Source organism: Falco rusticolus, chromosome 6, assembly GCF_015220075.1.
Source record: "Falco rusticolus isolate bFalRus1 chromosome 6, bFalRus1.pri, whole genome shotgun sequence".
Classification (NCBI taxonomy): domain Eukaryota; kingdom Metazoa; phylum Chordata; class Aves; order Falconiformes; family Falconidae; genus Falco; species Falco rusticolus.
In genome coordinates this window covers 26,054,737-26,073,877 of record NC_051192.1, presented here as the reverse complement: position 1 = coordinate 26,073,877, position 19,141 = coordinate 26,054,737, and the positions used below count along the sequence as shown (strand labels likewise).

At 38.1% G+C, this 19,141-nt stretch overlaps 1 protein-coding gene across 3 annotated transcripts in view; it reads left to right on the top strand.

Moving 5' to 3' along the window:
* CDK19 (cyclin dependent kinase 19) overlaps positions 1-19,141 on the top strand; it is a 132,998-nt gene that overhangs the window by 32,690 nt on the left and 81,167 nt on the right. For all 3 annotated transcript variants that reach the window (XM_037391224.1, XM_037391223.1, XM_037391222.1), the window contains one exon: positions 18,232-18,342. Coding sequence is in view for 2 of the 3 variants with exons in the window: in XM_037391223.1 (XP_037247120.1) it covers positions 18,232-18,342 (111 nt within the window). In the remaining variant the exon portion in view is untranslated. The remainder of the gene's footprint in view (positions 1-18,231; positions 18,343-19,141) is intronic.

Sequence of the window (19,141 nt, the reverse complement as noted above, 5' to 3'; positions counted from 1 at the left end):
TCTTACCCAGCTGGGATTATTTAAAATCTTATCTTTGTCCTATGAAATGCTCTGTATATGGTGCTGCTGTAGAATCCTTCCTTTAAACCATTCCATTTCTGTCTTATCAAATTAAGTGTCCTAGAAGTCCCCTCTAAAAATGCAGAATCTGCAAAACAAATCAAAACCATGTCTGTCTTCTGTGGTTAAACTTAATGCTCCTTGTTACTCTAGCCAATGCTCAAAATGCCATCTACTTGCTTGTCAGATGTTCACGTAATCATTTCTGTGGTGTTCTGCATACTAGTGGAAATAAAACTTGTCAAAGGGTTCCCATCAAGGTACCAGTCATGTTTGCATTAGTGAAGTCTGAAAGTGTTTAGTTCTCCTGTGGTCTGTGGTGAACTGATTGCTTGTATTTTGGTTTAATAGCCTTTTCTTTTTCTCTTGCATGGCATTTTCTGGTGCTATTAACTTGTACTGACTGACTGACTGACTTGAAACTTTACACACCCAGGGCATAATTGCTGTTGCATGTGCAGAATGAAATGCATAAAATCTATAGGGGTTTTCCTACAGATGCTTCCCCTGCAACAGGGACATCTACAGCATATGCTTTTGAGGATAGACAGTACTGCCCCTCTTTTCCCAGCCAAGAAGAGGGTAAGAAGGTAAAGGAGGAGGGAAAGTTAGTTTAGGGTGTTGTCAAAGGGAGACTAAGTGAGATTAATTTAGGGTGATCGTTGAGTGGTAGTGATTGTTTTACAGGTTGTTCTGTCCCAGTGAGCTCTCTTCATTTCTGAGTGCTTAATCTTTAGGTTTCACACATCATTTGAGCTTCTGTGTTCATTGGTCCTCCATCACACACACGCAGGGAAAAAATAAATAAATCCATCTGTGTAAAGCATACTGAGGATTTTGTTAGCTGGTGCACTTCATTATTGTAAATACTTCATCAATATTTATGAATTTGTGGTGAGTTTGCTAAGGCAACAAAAGGCATCTTCCAAAGGTTAATCTACTGCTACTTTCCCGAATTTGGCTGGAGGACAGTAGTGAGTGCTAGTGTGGGATGAATTCCTGTAGCACTTGAGTATCTCCAGTAATCCAGGGGCATGGCAGTGAAGGTGACCACTTCTGCATCATGTTCAAGGGGACTGTGCGGAGTTTTCTAGATTTGATAGGACTTGCTCTCAGAGTACTCATAAGCTGCAGCATTTTCAGCTGGACAATTTGGCAGTCACGGTGGTGGAAGCTGGCTGGATACAAAGCCTCAAAGTGACTGTTGCTTGGCCAAAGGACAGTAACACAGCTGTTACTTTTAATGCATGTCAAAGTGGACCTGAGGTTTTGTGATCTGATAAATAATGGGCTTAATATTAAAAAGCCACAGCATTCAGTTGCTTAACGGTGATAAGGGAGCGGTAGGGCAAACGAATATGAAGTGTGACTTAGGTTGGTATTGCCCTTTTATAGTGTGTGATGCTCAGAAGGATTCTGTTGTCTAGGTAACAGGGTCTGTACCTCATTTCTTAAGAAGGTGGAACAGATGTTCTTGCGAGAAGCAACCAATTATCACCAGTGAGAATATTGGCAGTATTTAAACTAATTGCTCTGTTGTTGCATGCAGTCCAATTCATATGCTATGAATAGTAAAGAAAATTTAAAGGAAGGAATCTTCCTGGTATGGCTTTTCTGGAATGAAGTTCTTAAAGTATTTGTGGTTTATAAAATAGCACTCATCGGTGCGTGTTTTCACACTTCCATTTATCATTGTATTTTCTTCAGTACCATTCAGTCTTTTTGTTTGGTATTTGTAATGTCTTTTCCATGATTGTTGAGTTCCATTGCTCGATCAAATCTCTGTCATATCACATTAATTTCGTTCATTTGAAATATGTAAAAATCTGAAGGCAGTGGGGTAAAAGGATGCTTACAGTGGCATAAGACACTGAGGGGCTTTTCTAAGTCATGTAAATCTGTTCTGAGATTTCAGTTTTGTGCCAAAATTCAGGCACAGCTACTTGAATAGGGACTGTGCCATAAAAAGCTGGAGCAAAGGGAGGAAGCTATATAGACACATATATACATGAAACCCTGCTGTATGCTGCTTGGGTGGGGACATAGGTTGTGTGTGGTGGAATAAGCAGGTGGTAACAGTGTCAAGGAAGAGAGGACAGCTGAAAGGGACAGTATGGAACAAGGAGTGCCTGAGCGCTCTCACTGTAGCACTCAGCAGTGTACCTTGTTTTTATGAAAGATTGTGCTAAAGTAACTTCATGTATGAAATAAAATACTTACGTTGCTTATGAATGTAGTTTTGTCTTCCTGGAAGACTGTTGTAGTCTTTACAGCATAGGATATACTTTTGCCTTTTATAAGAGATTTGGTGGAAGGTGTGCATATAAGTAAGTTTTTATACCTTTGGGATAAACTCTGATGTTGGGTATTAAATAAGAAAAAGAGGCATTGGGACCAGATTTGTAGGTCACTATTTGTGGGTCCTCAGCAAAGCTAAGCCACACCATTATGCTTTTAAACAAAACATCTGGCCTCTTGCCTGAACTTTTCCTGAGCATCTTGCCAAATAAAAAAGGTCTTTTCTATGTTTGTTAGGTAGGGCATTGCAAAAACATGTTTTCTGTCTTGGCAATAATAGGATGAAGGAAGAATCCTTGACCTACTCTCTTTTTATTGTCTCCGATAAAAGATGTGCTGTTTTGATTTTTATCGAACTGTGGAAAATGTCATAATGAGTGGAAACAAAGTGCATGTGGCACTTCTTAGATTATTTGGCTGAGTTATCCTATTGTATTGTAGTGACATGTTAATTGGGGCAAAATGTCTTATTACATTCAGTTATTTCAATAACCACTGTAAAATGTTTGCAGTCTGAGTAGGAAAAAAATAACGTTTTGTAGAGGTTTTTTTAATCCTTTTTACCAGGCTACTTGCATGTAACTTACAATCTTTTGCTTGTTGTCCTTCTGATCTGGCTTCTGGCTCTCATTCTGTGAAGTCTTCTGCGTTCATCCTTTGTGATTTAATGCAGATGATGCATCTGGTCTCTTAGCTGTATGTATTAGCTTGTCTTTGCCTCTTCAGTCAAGAGCAATACTGCTTAAATGTTTGTCTTGATTAGCAGAGATGCTCTCTTCTTGTCCTTTTCAAACGCTGTTGTCTCTAATTCCTATGCTAAACCTCTTCTTTGTTGTATAGGTTTTTTTTGAATAGTATCCTTCATATTTTGTTGCTTAGACTTCCTTATGATATCTGGTGTGTAAGTATTCATGACTTCTCATATCCTCTTGTTCCTGCTTGCTTTTCTTCTGTTGATACACTTTTTGATTCTCCTTGCATTTACCTAATCTATCACAGGGTCTGTCAGCAGCAATATTTACTACTTTTGCAGCTTCTTCTGTATGGTAGAGTGCTAATAATGAAATCTTACAATCAGCTTCTGCATATCTTTCACCTGTTTTCAGGAGAGTTTTCTCCATTTTTACAGTTCAATTGTATCACATATCGCTAGTCCCACATTCTTTCTACCACCCTTGACATACTCTTTGAGCCCTCCTCTTTTTCTGCCTACCCTTTTCATACAAGAATTTGACAGGTACTATACATTTTCCCATTTCCTGTCTTTGGAAATAGAAGCTTCTTCCTTATGTGCCTTCTTTTCTCTGCAACGGTTCCATGCTTCGCTTTTTTTCTTCTTTCCAACCTTCTGCTCCAATGCAGACATTAGCCTGCTGTCTTAAGTAACCTCGCTTTCATGGGAACTAATGCTTAAAAGAGCATTGGTGGGCCTCTGGACTTTGTGCCAAGTTTAGGAGGGGTGTTTGCTGTGCTGGATGCTTTTCTGTGTGTGTCTCACCCCTTGACATTTTCTATACTTGCCTGTTGCTTTCCCCTCCACTAGTCTTTTTGCCTCAGTCTTGATTTTCCTGCCTAGTTCATTCCTTTTTGTACTCTTTGTCCCATTTCCCACTCCTTGCCTCACAAATGCTGTTTTTCCTGCTTCAGCTTTGCTAGTGCCCCTACTGTTTTTTTTTTCTCTCTTTTGTTTCCATGGCCAGTTGTGATCCTCACCATTGTAGCCCATGTATCCTTCCCTTGGTGTGTTGTATTGTTTGGGTTTTTTTTTTTCCCTAGCATCTTTTTCCAAGGTCTCGTGTGTCTCCTTGCTGCTGATCGCATCTCTGCCGTTCCTCCTGCTCCTGGTGTTGCTGAGCGGAGCAGCCAGTAAGCTGCAGCCTGTGTCCCTCTCCTCCTGCTGGCTGTCATGCTGGTTTCCTTCTTCCTGGAGTGGTTTTCTGGACAGAGACTGTCCCTTCACTTTCTTCCTACCTCCCCTCTTTCTGGGGCGAGTTTCATGTCCCTTGCCCCAGAAGAAGTCAGCCTTCTCAGGGACTGAATTAAGCAGCAGAAAAATTGGAGGAACTTTCTCCTTTGTTTTAGTGCCAGAGCTGTATCTGTTGTGTGTCATTTCACAGTTCTAAAGGTCTTAAAAGTCCATTTCTACAGAGTATGCACAAATAACATTTCCCCCTCCAAGGGAAAATGAAGCATCAGATAACAGTTTGGTGATACAAAATTGCTTAGCCTAGTTTGGCTTCTTTGCTAACCTGTGCAAAAGTGTAAAATATCTCATAATACTGAGCAGCTTGTGGGATAAAATCATGTTTGTGTCTATTAGCGTTGATTTTTAATGGGAGGGAAACAGCCCTAGCTATTTACAGGCAGCAGTGACTTACTGAATGATCGTTACTCTGGTACAGGTTGAGGATATGGGGAGAATCTTGGAATCTTCATCACTGTTCTGGAAACAGCTCCCAGGTTTAGGAGTAGTCAAAAAGGCAAATTCAAAGTCACTAGAATGTCTTAAAAATGAATTACAGAAGTCAAGAGCTGAGAGCAAACCAGATGCTGCCAACCTCATAAATCCCTGGTGCATTCAGTTGTTGAGTGTCTGTGTGCCATCCGGATCCCCTTCCGCCTCAGAGAGAGCACAGTAGCTCTAGAGAAGGTAAAGAGAAGGGGAGTCAAGAAAGCAGGTGATACAAAACTGCGTCTGTACGAAACAGACTGGGAATCTGTGAGTTGGAAGTGGGTAAAGTGAAGGAATATGCGTGAGGTCTAAAATCAGGGTTGTATGGAAAACTTAGGGAACTGTTAGTGTTCCTGAGAAGGGAAGAACTAGGGCAACTGCAGGAAGATAGCCAATCTCTCGCCGATACGACTTGATTTTGAAACACAGCTCTCCATCTTGTAGAGACCCGGTGTAGGACTAATTTGTGGAGGAGGAATGTGGCTGGGATCTAATTGAGCAAATGCACAACACCAGTGAAGGACCTTGGTTCAAACTGGTTCTCAATCCCTGATCTGGTGGCTTGCTGGAAGCTGAGAGCTCTTATCACAAAAGAGCTGTACTGCATGTGTGCTGCTTGTGTTCTTTCCTTTGGTGTTTGCCTCTGCCACATCAGGGGCAGGGTAGTAAGCAGGCTTGAAATGCGTTGAGTCTGGATCAAGTACAGCAGCTCTTTACTTCTCTGAGTAGGGACACACATGTATTAAACATTTTGACCTCAGCGGTGGTCTTGTAAATGGCTAAATGGTTTATATGAACAATCTGATGTTCACAAGTGCCCAGACTGGAAAATCTCAGCCCAAACAACTAGTTTGGCAAAGTCAGGAGGCGCAAACATGCAGGAGGCTTGCTGTAATCTTTGGAATTCTCCATACTGGGTGACAGCATAATTGTGTAGGAGAGTTTCCTAACTTCTGAAACATGGATTTCTCTTACTTCAGGCAGTGTGAAATTGTTATTCCAGAAGGAAGATGCACATAAATGAACTCTGACATTTTGGCTGGGATTATTAAAATGTTATTTGCTACTGCTAATTGCATGCTTAATGAGATACACCAGATCTGGAAGAGTTCTGTTGCAGGTCTTGAGAGTGACTTCCAATTACTCATTTCTGCATAATATCAGGGACAGTATCTGCATTCAGTTCTCGGGAAGAAAGTCTAACATGAGTGTTCATGGTGTGTTGTTTTCAGGGCCCCATGGCTTTTGCTGCCTTGGGCAAAAAGTCAGTTCAGTTCCCATTTGCTTGCAGTAAAATTTACTTTAGAGAAAGTTTATATTCAGTAGAAGATTAAATGCAGAATGCCACATGCCTAACTTCTCGTGGTGGTAAATATTAACCAGTTACTAGTTCCTACTAGTTAGTTTGTTCTTCTTATTATCTACAGGTTTCAAAACCTCTCTTACAGAACCTTTGTGGTTCAGAGTCCTTATGGATTGCCATAAGAGCCTATTTACCATATCTTGTTTGTATTTTTATCTCTTTGCTCACCAAATTGTATATTACATTAAGCCACTTTTTGAGCCTTCCTGAACCATATCAGTTCTTATTGGGGGAAATACTGGTTTCGCTGCATTTGTTGCCTCATTGAAGAGTTTTTCGTATATTTAGTAGAAGAATGAGGAAATAGCAGGCTTTAGGTTCCAAACTGATTTTTATTTTTTTTATCCAGTTGCAGTCTGATCTTGCGAGTATGAGAGGAATCTTGTGGTAGGCGTTTAATGACTTGGGAGACCGCCAATGAACATCTTGTTTTAGCTTGCTTCACACATTAGATTTGTGGCTAAAAAGATTGCAGAAAATTTGGGTAAAAAGTGAAAACCAATGAGCAAAAGCAGAAAAATTTAATAGGTAATTGTATTCATAAACACTGAGAAGATCCTAGCTGTGTACTTCCAGAGTGAAATGCTGGATTTGTTGTAAATAACTGTCAACAGACTAATTACTTCTATAGTTCTCGAGCAGAAGCTCTGAAAGAGTAATACTCTGAAATGAATCTTAAACAGTATAAAAGAAACCTGATCATAAAACTACATGCAAAACTTTTGCTACTTTAAACAGACCCAAGTTAATGAAAGGAAGTTAATGACCAGAAAAATACTCATTTTCTCTCCTCCAGTCTGCAGGCGCATTTCTCGCTTGGAGCATAGTATTAGACTCAGTTTATACTTGCCGCTATAGGCTTGTCTATTAGCTTGCTTAACTAGAGGTAAGACATAAAAGCAAATCAGTTGAAGTACATCAAACTTTAATGGGTGCTGTCATTCAGCTTTAACTGCATTTAACTGAAGCAGCTTTAACTTGATTCCCGTAAGGAACAGAGTTTTAATGTGCTTAATATGTTTTGAATTCATAGCTCTGATTTGATTTAACTTTCCATTTAAAGAAGACTTGAACTATAAATTATATATCTAAACTCCTGCTTCCCAGTCAGGAGTAAGTAGAACGAGTACATATGAAGACTAATCATTAGTTTTCCTTTTTTTTTTTTTCTTTCTGTTCTTCTCGCTTTAACTGTGCAAAGGTAATTCTTTGTTTGCGTCCTGAAATGCTAAAATACATACAATTTATGTCATGCAATACTGCCACTGAAAACGTAGTAGATTTTTCAGGAAGGAATAATAAAATCTTCTAGATCACACTGTTTCTGTGATCCAGCATTATGGAAACGTGACCTAACAGAACTGTATCCTGACTGGAGGCTGCTGCTGCGTTGCTGAATCAGCCATCGGTGTTTGGTCCAGATTAGGGCATAGGCACTTGATTTTCATTTCTTTAGAGTTTCTCAGAGCGTGGACTTAATGCTGCTTTAGGCTGACTGCAGGACAGCTGGTATGTGATCTAGCATACAACCAGTGGCTACAAAGTTAAGCCACCACTAATTCTTTTCAAACAGTTTTGAGTCACAGGGGAGTGTTGGATTAATACTTCGTATTATAGGAAGACTGCCTTTTTAATATGCTATTGGAAATTCTGAATTATTGTTAGACTGTTGCCTAATTATAAGACTTGATTTATATTCCTGTATGTTTTTGTATTGGAGAAATAATTGTATGCAGGCTGAGGACTTAGGTGTGACAGTACTCAGCAGCATACTCTTTAACCTTCAATAATACACCAAGTCCTTTACAAAGCAGAGGTAGAGTTAAAATCTGGAGTTGGATTTGTATCATTCAGCATGCACACTTGAGAAGCTGTGTGGGATTTCAGTTACTTGATGTATGCAACATTTCTTGGTTCCATCCAGGGCTGGGATACCTTCCTTCAGGCTGCAGGGAGTCACGTCTATTTACTCCGTGTGTTGTCCCGAAGTCATACTTGCTCTGTGCCCCTTCCATTCAGCGGGTCAGAGCAACGGGGAAGACTGGAGCCAGGTTTGCCACTCGGTGGGAGTGCTTTCATTATTGAGCTGTCAGATTAAGAGGAGATGCTGGCAGTCTCCCAGCCAATTTATTACAGAGCCAAATCTGTTAGCTATCGTCTGGGAGAACCCCACACAGATTGATTTTTACAGGTGGTTTTGGCAGATGTTTTGGGTCTTGGGTATAGGTGTGAGCGGGATTTTAAGCAGCTCAGCATTGTCACGCTTGATGTGCTCTGGATCTGTATAGAAAAAAAAAACAGGAAAATTTCGTATCATGTAATAGCAATAATTCAGGATCTAAAGCAGAGGCACAGAATTGCACTTTTCTCTGAGTCCAAAAGACGTATTCTGGAATTCTGTTTGTTATCACTGGTGGGATACAAGAAGTTATTGGATGGAAGTTTTTGTCAAGATCTAGATTTTATTTTCATGAAACTGTCAAATAACTGATGATATAATTTGTGTTGTGTAGCTTGTAATATTAAACTGTGGAAAATGGAAGAGTATCACAAAATGAAAATTTCAATTTAATAATAAAAATCAAGAAGTTAAGTAGGAGATAATGAACTTTAGGAATCAAGGGGACACATAGTAAAAATAATTTCTATGGGAATTCTTTTCAGGATAGCATTGCAATAACTGTCCAGTCCTTTGCATAGGTTAGAAATCCATTACCTCTTGAGAGATGGATTACAATGGTGCCATAAATAATCATCCTGAGGTTGGAAAAATACACTTTTTGGCCATTCTTTGCTAAAACACTATTCCTTTTATTCTGGTTTATATAATATTTCTCTTTCTGAACTTTTTGAGAGGAAAACTTACTTTGAAAAATGGATGACTGATCAGAACTGATGTCTAGTCTTGTTAGTTGCCCTTCTACAAGGGTTTTGAAAAACCTCAGTTGCTGTTGCTGTTTATTCTCTGTGAGATACAGTGCAAGGGTAAGATTGTAACTGGTTGTGAGGAAAAGTGCAGAAATGTTAGAATAAGCATTGCAAGAGAAAACCATTTGCACTTTTGAACCCCAGACTGAATGTGTAGGTTTGTGGAATTATGTGATGCTGCTTCTGAATTTTAAAGCTATGTTAGCAAAGTGGTGTGTTGTATCCTCCTGCCCCATTGTAAAGACTGTTCTAATATAGCTTTAGGTTTAAAAGTATTTTTTAGTTCCATGGGGAAATTTCTTCTCAGTAGCAGAAAATGTATTTTTTGTCAACCAAAAAGCAAATTTGGAGTATGCTCATAGATGTTTTCGATTTAGTTGTTGGTGTTATCTGTGTGGATTAATGTTCTTTTATTGTAGGCCAAATAAGGAGAAAAAACTCTGTGGAGAGATACAGAGCTTAAACTTCTCTGTACCTTCCAATTGGGAGGAAAATGGTTATTGTTAAATCTCTGTCAAACTGACTACGTTTGGCTACAGAGCTGCCTTTAATAGAAGAGAAAGCTTAGAATTTGATTGTCTGAAAGGAAACAAGGTTTCCATTAGGAAGATGCAGAAATTAATAATTCAGATGTATTTTCTAGAAAATATATGAAAATAAATTATATATTTAATATGGGCACTGGAGCTTAGCTGACATTCTATGATCTTAATCTTGGCATTTCCTTACTTAGTTGTATAAAAAAATAACAATTTTCTTGTTTTGGAAGTAATTTTACAATAGTTCTTTTTTTCCATGTAGAAAGAAGTCTGTGCCATGGTATGCCATGTGGGTAACTAAGAAATGGAAAGAGTTGTCATACTTGTATTTCTGCCTCTGTTTTCCAAGAAAAGCTAAAGTTACTCAATTTTATTTTGCTGAGAACCTCAAGAAATAAAAATGCAGTTACCCTAGTTTCTGTTCCTTTATTTTAGTTAAAATGTAATACTTATGAAGTCTTTTGCCAAGCTTTTGTTTCAGAATAATAATATTATTTAGCAATGCCAGACCATTTTCAGCTCCTGAAATGAAAATATTTATGGAATAAATACTTTCTTAATCCTTGTCATAGGAGGAGGGTGGAGCACATTTTTGTCCTCTTCCTGTCCTGGCATTTGGCAATTTACTGGCTAATTTCTGTTAAGTGTCTTTTTACTTATTTATTTTTTTAAACATAGTTTATCGTTCTGCTGTGGGAGTTCAGAGCCCTCACAGTTTGGTGTGTGGTTGCATGCTTCAGAGGGATGGAACTGTGAAGAAAGGAGAAGGCTGAAGGACGTGTAGAGCAGGCTTAGAGGGACATTTCAATATGAAGGACTACTTGAGATAAAACTGATGAAAATTGGGTGCTTGTGTAGGAGGAGGGTTAGAGGGAAGAAGAGAGTCTGTTTGGACTCATGCTTTAAAATATTTCAGCTTGTTAATTTTAATTTGGAGCGTGCTTTGTAAACTCCTCAGTTTATGTTCATGTAAGTTCATTAGCAGTTCATGTAAGAATGGCACTTGTTAATTTTTGGCATTTCAGTCTGCCTCCTGCACTTGGTTTTGTGTGCCAAAGGCTGTCCAAGGGCAGGGCTTGACCAGACGAGTATGCAAAGAATATGTCCTCTCTGAAGCAGAGTTTAAGCTACCATTTCAACTTTTACCTTTCTTCTCAGGTTCCTTCAACAGTGCTGGGTGGGTTTTTTTTTTGTTTTTTTTTTTTTTAATATTTATTTATTTATTTATTTAGTATATATATATATTTCCATGTCTTTTTTTGTTGCCCACATCTTTTTGAGACCTCTTACACATGTGCTAGCCACAGTCATCTTACAGCTGGAAGGACTGATAAACAGACCCTTCATACCTGCTCAGCTTGAAGCTATTACAAAGTAAAGACTTTATTACTACTTCTTTTTTTTACACATCAGTTATGTGGTAACTCTGTAAGTGGCGTTTCTCCAACTAGAAAAGGGAATCCAAACTGGAAAATCTCAAACCTGAGAATCAATTTGGATCACTGAACAAAGCTGATTTTTGAGTACTTTTTTTAATGTGGTGCACTTTCAGTTTCCCTCTCTTTTCTTCTTTCTGATAACTTTGAAGCCTGTAGCACAGTTAGAAAAGAATTATTCTTACAAGTTTAATAAAATTAATAGCTGCCTTTTTTTATTTTGAGAAGCCCATATACCTCCCTGAGGTAAAAGCTGCAGCATGAGCTCAGTATGATAATAGGCATCAGAGGGTCTACATGGAAGGGATGATACTAATAACACGGAGGAGAGGATCTAGTCTTGATTAATAACATCTAAGTAAGTTGGAAGTTTTAAAGAGCTTCTGAGAAAGTAAAATGATGATCTTTAGGTTCCTTTGAAAACCCCAGCTTCAATTTAAAACCAACTTCATTGACCCTAGAGGCTTTGAATAGATTTATCACACAAGAGGCAGCTTTAAAATTCTACACTGTACAATTGCTTTTATGAGGGATCAGGCTCGTGCTTTGGTCTTTCCTATGACTTCTTGTGATGCACATCTCCATCTGTTAAATGTTTTGATTCTAGCCTGGAAGATGGTTGGGGTAGCAGAGTGCATTTCTGTCAAAGAAACTACCAAGGGTGTTCCAGATCAGTTTAACTGTGTAGATCAAAAGATTGGAGTAAACTGTGTGAAAGATAGGAATACTTCTTAGATGATATTGACCTCAGAATAAATTTCTGAAGATGATTGCGGGTTTTGTCATTGCTGACACAGAAATACATGTTTACTGCAAGTTTTACTAGTGTCAGTAGTGAGAGTGATGTTTGTCTTCCTGTTTTCCCTAATTTTTCTTAGGTTTCCTTCGCAGTGAGATGAAAGTGTCTTCACCCTGCTTTTGTAGGTTTTAGCTAGAAAGTATTATTCATCCTGTGGTGTAAAAGTATTTCTGTGCAACAGTTAGTTCTTTGAGGAATGTGCTGCCTTGACTATTTTTAAATGTGCTAAACGCCTTTGTAATTGATCACGATGGTTATACTAGTAACAGGGTAACTCTCCTTCTGTCTCACAGAAGTTGTCTTTTTCTTTGTGGGGAGAGAGGCTGAACTTTCTGTACCTCAAAAGAGCAATTCATAATTGCTGGTCTACTTCATCTAAAAGTTACTTGCATTATATGGTGATAATTTGTAGGCTAAGGTTAAACCAAATTACTGTAGAAGGTGGCTGCCAATCAGTACATGAATTTTTTCATCTGCTGGAAATAATCAGTCCTCACCAAACCCACCTTTCATGAAGGCTTCTATAAAAGCACATACTACGCAGACGTATTGCATCACTGAATCTAGTGCCTGACTGTTACATCAAATTCAGCTAGTAACTTTTTTTCCCCCCAAATTACGATCAAGCTGCAAATGAGAGATGCTGTTTTCCCTGTTATTGAGGCACATTCTTGAACCTTTCTGTTCATGAGATCCCATGCTGCAGGGTAAATTTATCTCTTATCAGTTGTATCTGCCTGTTCTTGAACCATGATTGTCATTTAGCGTAATTATGTCTTTCATTTTCAATGCTCATGCCTCTGTTTTTTAATGGATATCAATCTAATTCCCTTTCAATATTTTATTGGTTACATAACTGAGTAAGCTTTTTCTTCCCTGTTGAGGGAGAGACTGCTCTTGTGGACACCCTTTGCCTCTTTCAGGGTGAGTTCATTGTCGTGTATATGTGTGTGTGTGTGTGTGGAAGGGGAGATGTTTGAGCATAGGTAAAGAAAACCACATGTAATATTTAAAAGTACATCACAGAAGTCTTTTATGTATTGCTATCAATACACCTCTTTTCTCCTGTAAATACCTCAACTAGTATATCTAGTATCAGACTTAAGCTCTCAGTTTTCTTTGTTCTATAGTAATCCGGTTCTACCTTTTTGTCACTTGTACCTGATGCCTTCTTAGTCTTTAGTAGAAATTCTTGGTTAGTTTCTAAGTGCATGAATTCAGAATTTTGTGCAGTAAATTTCATCTAGTTTTTGTTACCCTTTGAAGAAATTACTGCCATTCTGTATATAGTGTGTAGCTGCCTGGAATCGTACAAGCTGTTTCATGCCATTCGGGCTATCCAAATGCAGCATTTTAAGATTTGAGACTGTGGCATCAACTAAGAGAAGTGGCGAGCAAAGGCATTTGTACGATTCGCTTGACCAGAAGAATAATTAAAAAATCTAATAGGTTTACAAGAAAGCCATTAAAGTTGCACAGATGTTGACAATTCAGAATGATGTCCTTCTGAATGACTTTCTACCTAAACTGCTTTTTATGCTGTTACCAAGACCGATACATACTGTTACTCACCTGAGACAGGTTTTTATTAGCATTTTACTGCAACTTGTGTATGATGGAACTTGAAATTTTAGAGGAACAGTAAGCTACAGTACCATTAAAATAGGATGTTGTGTTCACTTAGTAATAGATTTTAGCAGTTGCAGATCCTTTTTACATTTGGGCTGTTACCTTGTAATAAAATGTTGTCAGGTAGAATGCAATCTTTCAATTACTAGGACAGTTTATTAACAACTTCTTTCTAACTTTAGACTTGAATTAACCAAGTCTCCAAACTGATTTACTTTTGTGAAAGACCTAAGAAAAATAGTATTGGTATTATGTCTCATCTATCCATTTTGTATGTTTAAAGTTTATACAGCAATCTGTGGTGCAGAAAAGCTGTAGACAATTATTTACCGTGTCTCTGAAGTTGTCGTTGGGATTCTAGATATGGCTAAAATGCACATTTGTGAAATGTGTTTGTGGTGATGAACAAACATACAACCATTTCAGGAAAAGGTGCATGACTTAACTGTTAGATATATGTGGCACGTGACTGCTAATAAAGGGAGTAGTGAAAGGGTGACATGGCAAGGTGAAACATTATACCAAGCTAAAGTCTAACTCTAGTCTTAAGACACTCTTCCCCTGCCACCCCCCCACCCCACCCACCCCCAATTTGGGCAATATATTTAACAATTAGGTTTTCTGCTCCCTTATTCAGAGAATTTGAAGTCAGGTTCGTTCTTAGTCTGCACAAAGATGATAGGAACCCACAACCCTTCATAGCAGAAGCTGGCAGAAAATCTAAAGTGGCAAATCTAACATGAGTTAGGTCTTTGTTTCAAGAGTAGGGTTAGCTGGGCAACTGGGGACTACCCTGGCATCCTTTAAAGCAGTACATAATTTTGAAGCTATTTAGACAAATATTAATGAGAGTACTGTTAGGTGGTTGGTGTGGAGGTTAAATATTGACAAAATTCTAGTCAGGCGTAAAAGTCATTAGGGTACGTAGTTGATACAGCCACGATGCAAGTAGCTTTAAATATGACCCCGTGTTTTCACATTATTGGCTTCCCCCTGTCTGCTTTAATGAAAATACTGTTTTTGAAATCTCAGGTTTCTTTTTAGCTAAACGGCAGGTCAATAATTATCTTTGAAACATCTCACATTTGCACTCTTGATTTCCATAGCTGTGTATTTAGTTCTGCCCTGTATTCCTTTCTGATCCCACCTTTCCAGTGCTTTTTGAATGACTCCCCTCATCTCCGCTCTTTGTGGACCTGTTCAGTCCTTGTGGTCACTCTCTTCTGCTTGTCTTTGTCTCTAGATGAGGTTATTTTCAGCTGTAAATCTGACCGACATTTCTGTTGGTGACTCATGCTAGCCAATTGTACCCTGAGCTATAGTTTCTCATGTCATCTAGTTGGTGCCTAGCACCATTGCAAGCCCAGCATAGCTAGAGCAGATCTTCCATTCTTGACCAGTGTGTTGGACTCTAGAGCCAACATTTTCTTGGTATGGCTCCCGGCTGCTGTGCAGCATTCACAGTCTTGACAGCCAGAATGTCATAAAGCCTTTAAAACTGTGCTGGTTTGGATGTGTACCGCTTCCGTCCACTTGCAGGTTTCTATTTTACATGAAATTTTTTGTGGCCTCCTGTTATATTAGTGTTAGAAGTGTTATTATATATATTTATCTATATATAGTACTATTATATAGTAGAAGAAGGTGGTATACAGGTCTGTTGTTTGCTGAAACTACAAAAGCACTTCCAAAATTACTAGCTGTGCTAAGTGCTAAAGCATTCACTTAAGACAGGTGACAAGAAAATAAAATTTGAGTTGCCTTCCACCTTATTTATTGATTTAATGAATTAAAAGAAAAATGATTTAACAAATTAATTAATCTGTTGGAGTACAGAATCAATAACACAAAAGCTTATTTTAATATTTTTAATAATAACTTACCAGTATTTTCTGTTACATGTTCCATCTAACATGGTCTAATAATCTAACAAGATTACTTGACAAGTTTTCAGTCTAGTTTTTAATATTGGTTGGTGTCTAAATAACTACAGAATGAGTTTAAGTCAGAGAATCAAGTCCATATATGTTCTTTATAAATGATGAATATCCCATTAAATATAACTATTAGAGAAGATGTCTTTTGGTAAGCATTCGTATCTCTGAAATATTTTGCTGTGTAACTACTTCTCGTGAGAGAAAAACATAACATTTTTATTTATAAGGCTGCAGTAGCCGCCATGATTAAGGTGTCGGGAGCATCCCAGCATCTTCTAGATTGCACCTTTAAAAACAATCTTACTGCTTTTAACATGTTCATTTACAGTACAATTTAGAAAAATTGCTAGCTTTTATGGGCAGGCCAGGCTGGAGAAGCAGGCAGGTAGAGACTGTGTTTGTAACCTGCGTAAACAGGCTTTATTAGTTTGGTGGGAGCTCTTACCATCTATGTCTGCAACTGTAACCAGTCATCCAGTAGCCGCAAATCGTGTCAGAACTTTTTTGCAGACACTGTTGGCCTTAGAGTACTGTATTCTTCACCTTCAGCTCAGATACAGACATTCTCTGTTAGAAACTCAACATGTGTAGTATAAAACTAACTTGATTTCTTCCCACGTTCCCTTACTTGTAACGGTAATCAGTGTTTAAGATCATACCAGTAACTCATGTGAAAAATGCTGGGTGTGGATAGGGATGCTTATTGTGTTATCTAAGTTGAATCAAAAGAGAAGAATGATGCGTTAGAAGTAACTTACTCATTGTAAATGAGTGTATGTCATTGTTTTGGGTAAGAAATTTACACTTTCTTTCATATTGAAGTATCCTTTTTTGTGACTTGCATAAAAAGGAGAGGTTTCAGGTTCATTTATTAATCAGGCTGTTCTGATAGCCCACTGCTATGTACGTTTTCTCTCTGTGGACTGGTGTGAGCAGAAGTGTTTCAGAACTGAAATATACACATTCCTGTCTCGTTTTCATATAGTACCTTTCTGTTAATGCACAATGCTTTAGGCAGTCTTCCCATTCTTAATGCTCTACATAATATTTCTGTTAGTGTTTATTATATGCTAGCATTTGATATGGAAATATATTCTCTATGGCTGTTTCTTACTGCAAAGTTTTACATATTTTGAGATAATGGTTTATTTAATCTCATTTTTTTAAGGAAGAAAAATCTGGAGTTATTTTATACTGCTATTGCAGCCAACAGTATCTTTAAGAAAAATCTAACAGCAAATAAAAAAAAAAGTGCCTACTATATTTTTTTTTTTCCTCCTCATAGTGTAAAAATTATCATAAAATAGAAAGAACTCCTTATTGAGAAAGAAAAGAGAAGAGGCAGAGGCATTACATCAAGTCCCTACTGGAAAACAGTTTTTAATATTGCTAAAGACAAAGTATACAGCAACATCTCTTGATGCATGTCGAAGAGACTTATTTTAATCTCTAGAGTATTGTTAGGTTATAATTCTGCAAGTTGTTACTATTTACGTGATAAAATGATATCTACTGGTATCTTGTAAGTGATACCTGGGTGTGACTATTGATCAGTTCATTAGGGAGGAATTTCTTTTACAGCTAGAAGTTCTTAGTGCTTAGAGAGAGGAAGAAACAAAAAGAAAATGCTTCCTGCTTAGTAGAAAAGGCATTTAAATTATTTCATTTGCTGGAAAACTGGAATAGATCTAAGCAGTTGTAATATTCCTTAGAACATACCTTGTCTTGACAGATACCTGTATAGCCAAAGGATAATATAAATTAAAATTAATAATTTTCCATATTCCCCTATCCCCCCCCCCCCGCCCCCATATTGCATCTTTCTCTGTAAGGTGAAAAAAGGGACAATTCATTTCTCTCAAATGTGCCTTGGAACCTACTCCATTTACTATTTCGCCATTATAAATTGATTGTTGGCAATTTATATACTAGTGCTGCAGATGAAAGCAATTTTCAGATAAAACAGAAGTGATCAATCATTCTTGTGACTGCAGTATGGAAGAGGGGAAAAAAAAAAAGTGATTCCATGGAAGTGATGTTTTTGGGAGTACTGCTTCCCAACTCCTCCTGAGACTGATTTAATCTGGCAGAAGGATGACTTCAGCAGTGGTGCCTGTTTTAATGTGCTGTCTAATTAGTCATGAGACTTAGTTTTCTTTCTGGCAAGCCATAAATAAGCCTGGGTTTATTTCTGCATTATGGGATAGTAGTTGAAACAATGATTAGAAAAATGGTTTTGGTAAACTTCTTTTTGAAAGCAGCCTTATATTCTGAGAAGATCCACCCTGTGGACTTCTAGGCAAGTGAGACAGGGATCCAATGCAAAAGAAATCATTGTACTACCAATAATTTATGTGGTGATCAAGGACTGCGTTGTCCACATAAAGAGCTGGACCAGCAATACAGACTTCATTCTGGCATTCTCAAATCCTGATGTTCACCTTTAACAGAACAGTTATGTTTGTGTGTAGTAACATCTTTTACTTTAGGATAGAGGCTGAGGGTGAGTGGGATGAGTAGGTGGGATGGGCAGCTGTGTGCTGACTGTGGGGCAAAGAAGGGTAGCTGGTGATGGCCAGCTGTGTTGGCAGAACAGTAACCCATGCCACGGAGGCTGTGTATATACAGATTTTGACATTTGGAGGATTATGTGCTGAATCACTGGCATCTTTTCTTCTAGGGCCTCTTCTAGGATTAATTGCTCACTCTTTGTGCTAAGCCCTGTTTTGTTGTCTTGTGTCTTTCTTAAAAAAACACAGAAGTAACAAGAGCTTCTCTGTTTCTTTGCAGCTTTTACGAGAGCTGAAGCACCCTAATGTGATTGCATTGCAGAAGGTTTTCCTTTCTCACAGTGACAGAAAGGTTTGGCTGCTGTTTGATTATGCTGAACATGATTTGTGGGTAAGTACAGATTTCCCCGAGTGTCTGAGGTAGTATAATATGAGTGTGTGTGATATACCTTCATATAGCACAGAGATGCATAAAATTTGTAATTGGGGTCTAACTGACATCCTGTTATTTGTACACTTGAAAATCTGCAAAAAGCTATGTAGAATTTTTTGAAGTCATGTTGCATTTTGAAGCAAAAAGATTTTTCCTACAAGCTCTAATTGGAGTTAAAGAAAGCTTTCCTAAATGGAGGACTTGTAAAACAGTTTGCAACCAACCAACCAAACTCTCTCTCTGCTCTCCCTCTTTCTGCTCCCTTTCTCTCTGCACTTCACTGAGTCCTATCACTGAGATATAGTGGAAGTGACCAACATTCAATCATCTAATTCTAAACAGTGAATTTGTGACAGTATGAGCAGAAAGAAAATAAGAAGAAAAAGTAGTGCTGCTGATTGGGCCTACTGGTCGACTATAACTATATGGAAAAGGAGTAGAGGCTTAGATGTCTGTTTTTAAGTTCCCAGCAAAATACGATGATTTGATTTAATCTATTGTAGAGATGGACATCAATGATGTGATGAGTTGATCTATTGTAGAGATGGACATCAATGATGTGATGAGTTGATCTATTGTAGAGATGGACATCAATGATGTGATGAGTTGAACTCATACAAATATCCAAGCTCCACACCTGTTCGTAAGGTGTGAGTTGCTTGGGCTTGGATTTGTGTTTAACCCCAAAATATATAAAACACTAAGAGTATTAATGAATATGTTTATAATTTCTTTGAAAATACTGGCAAGGAGAGGA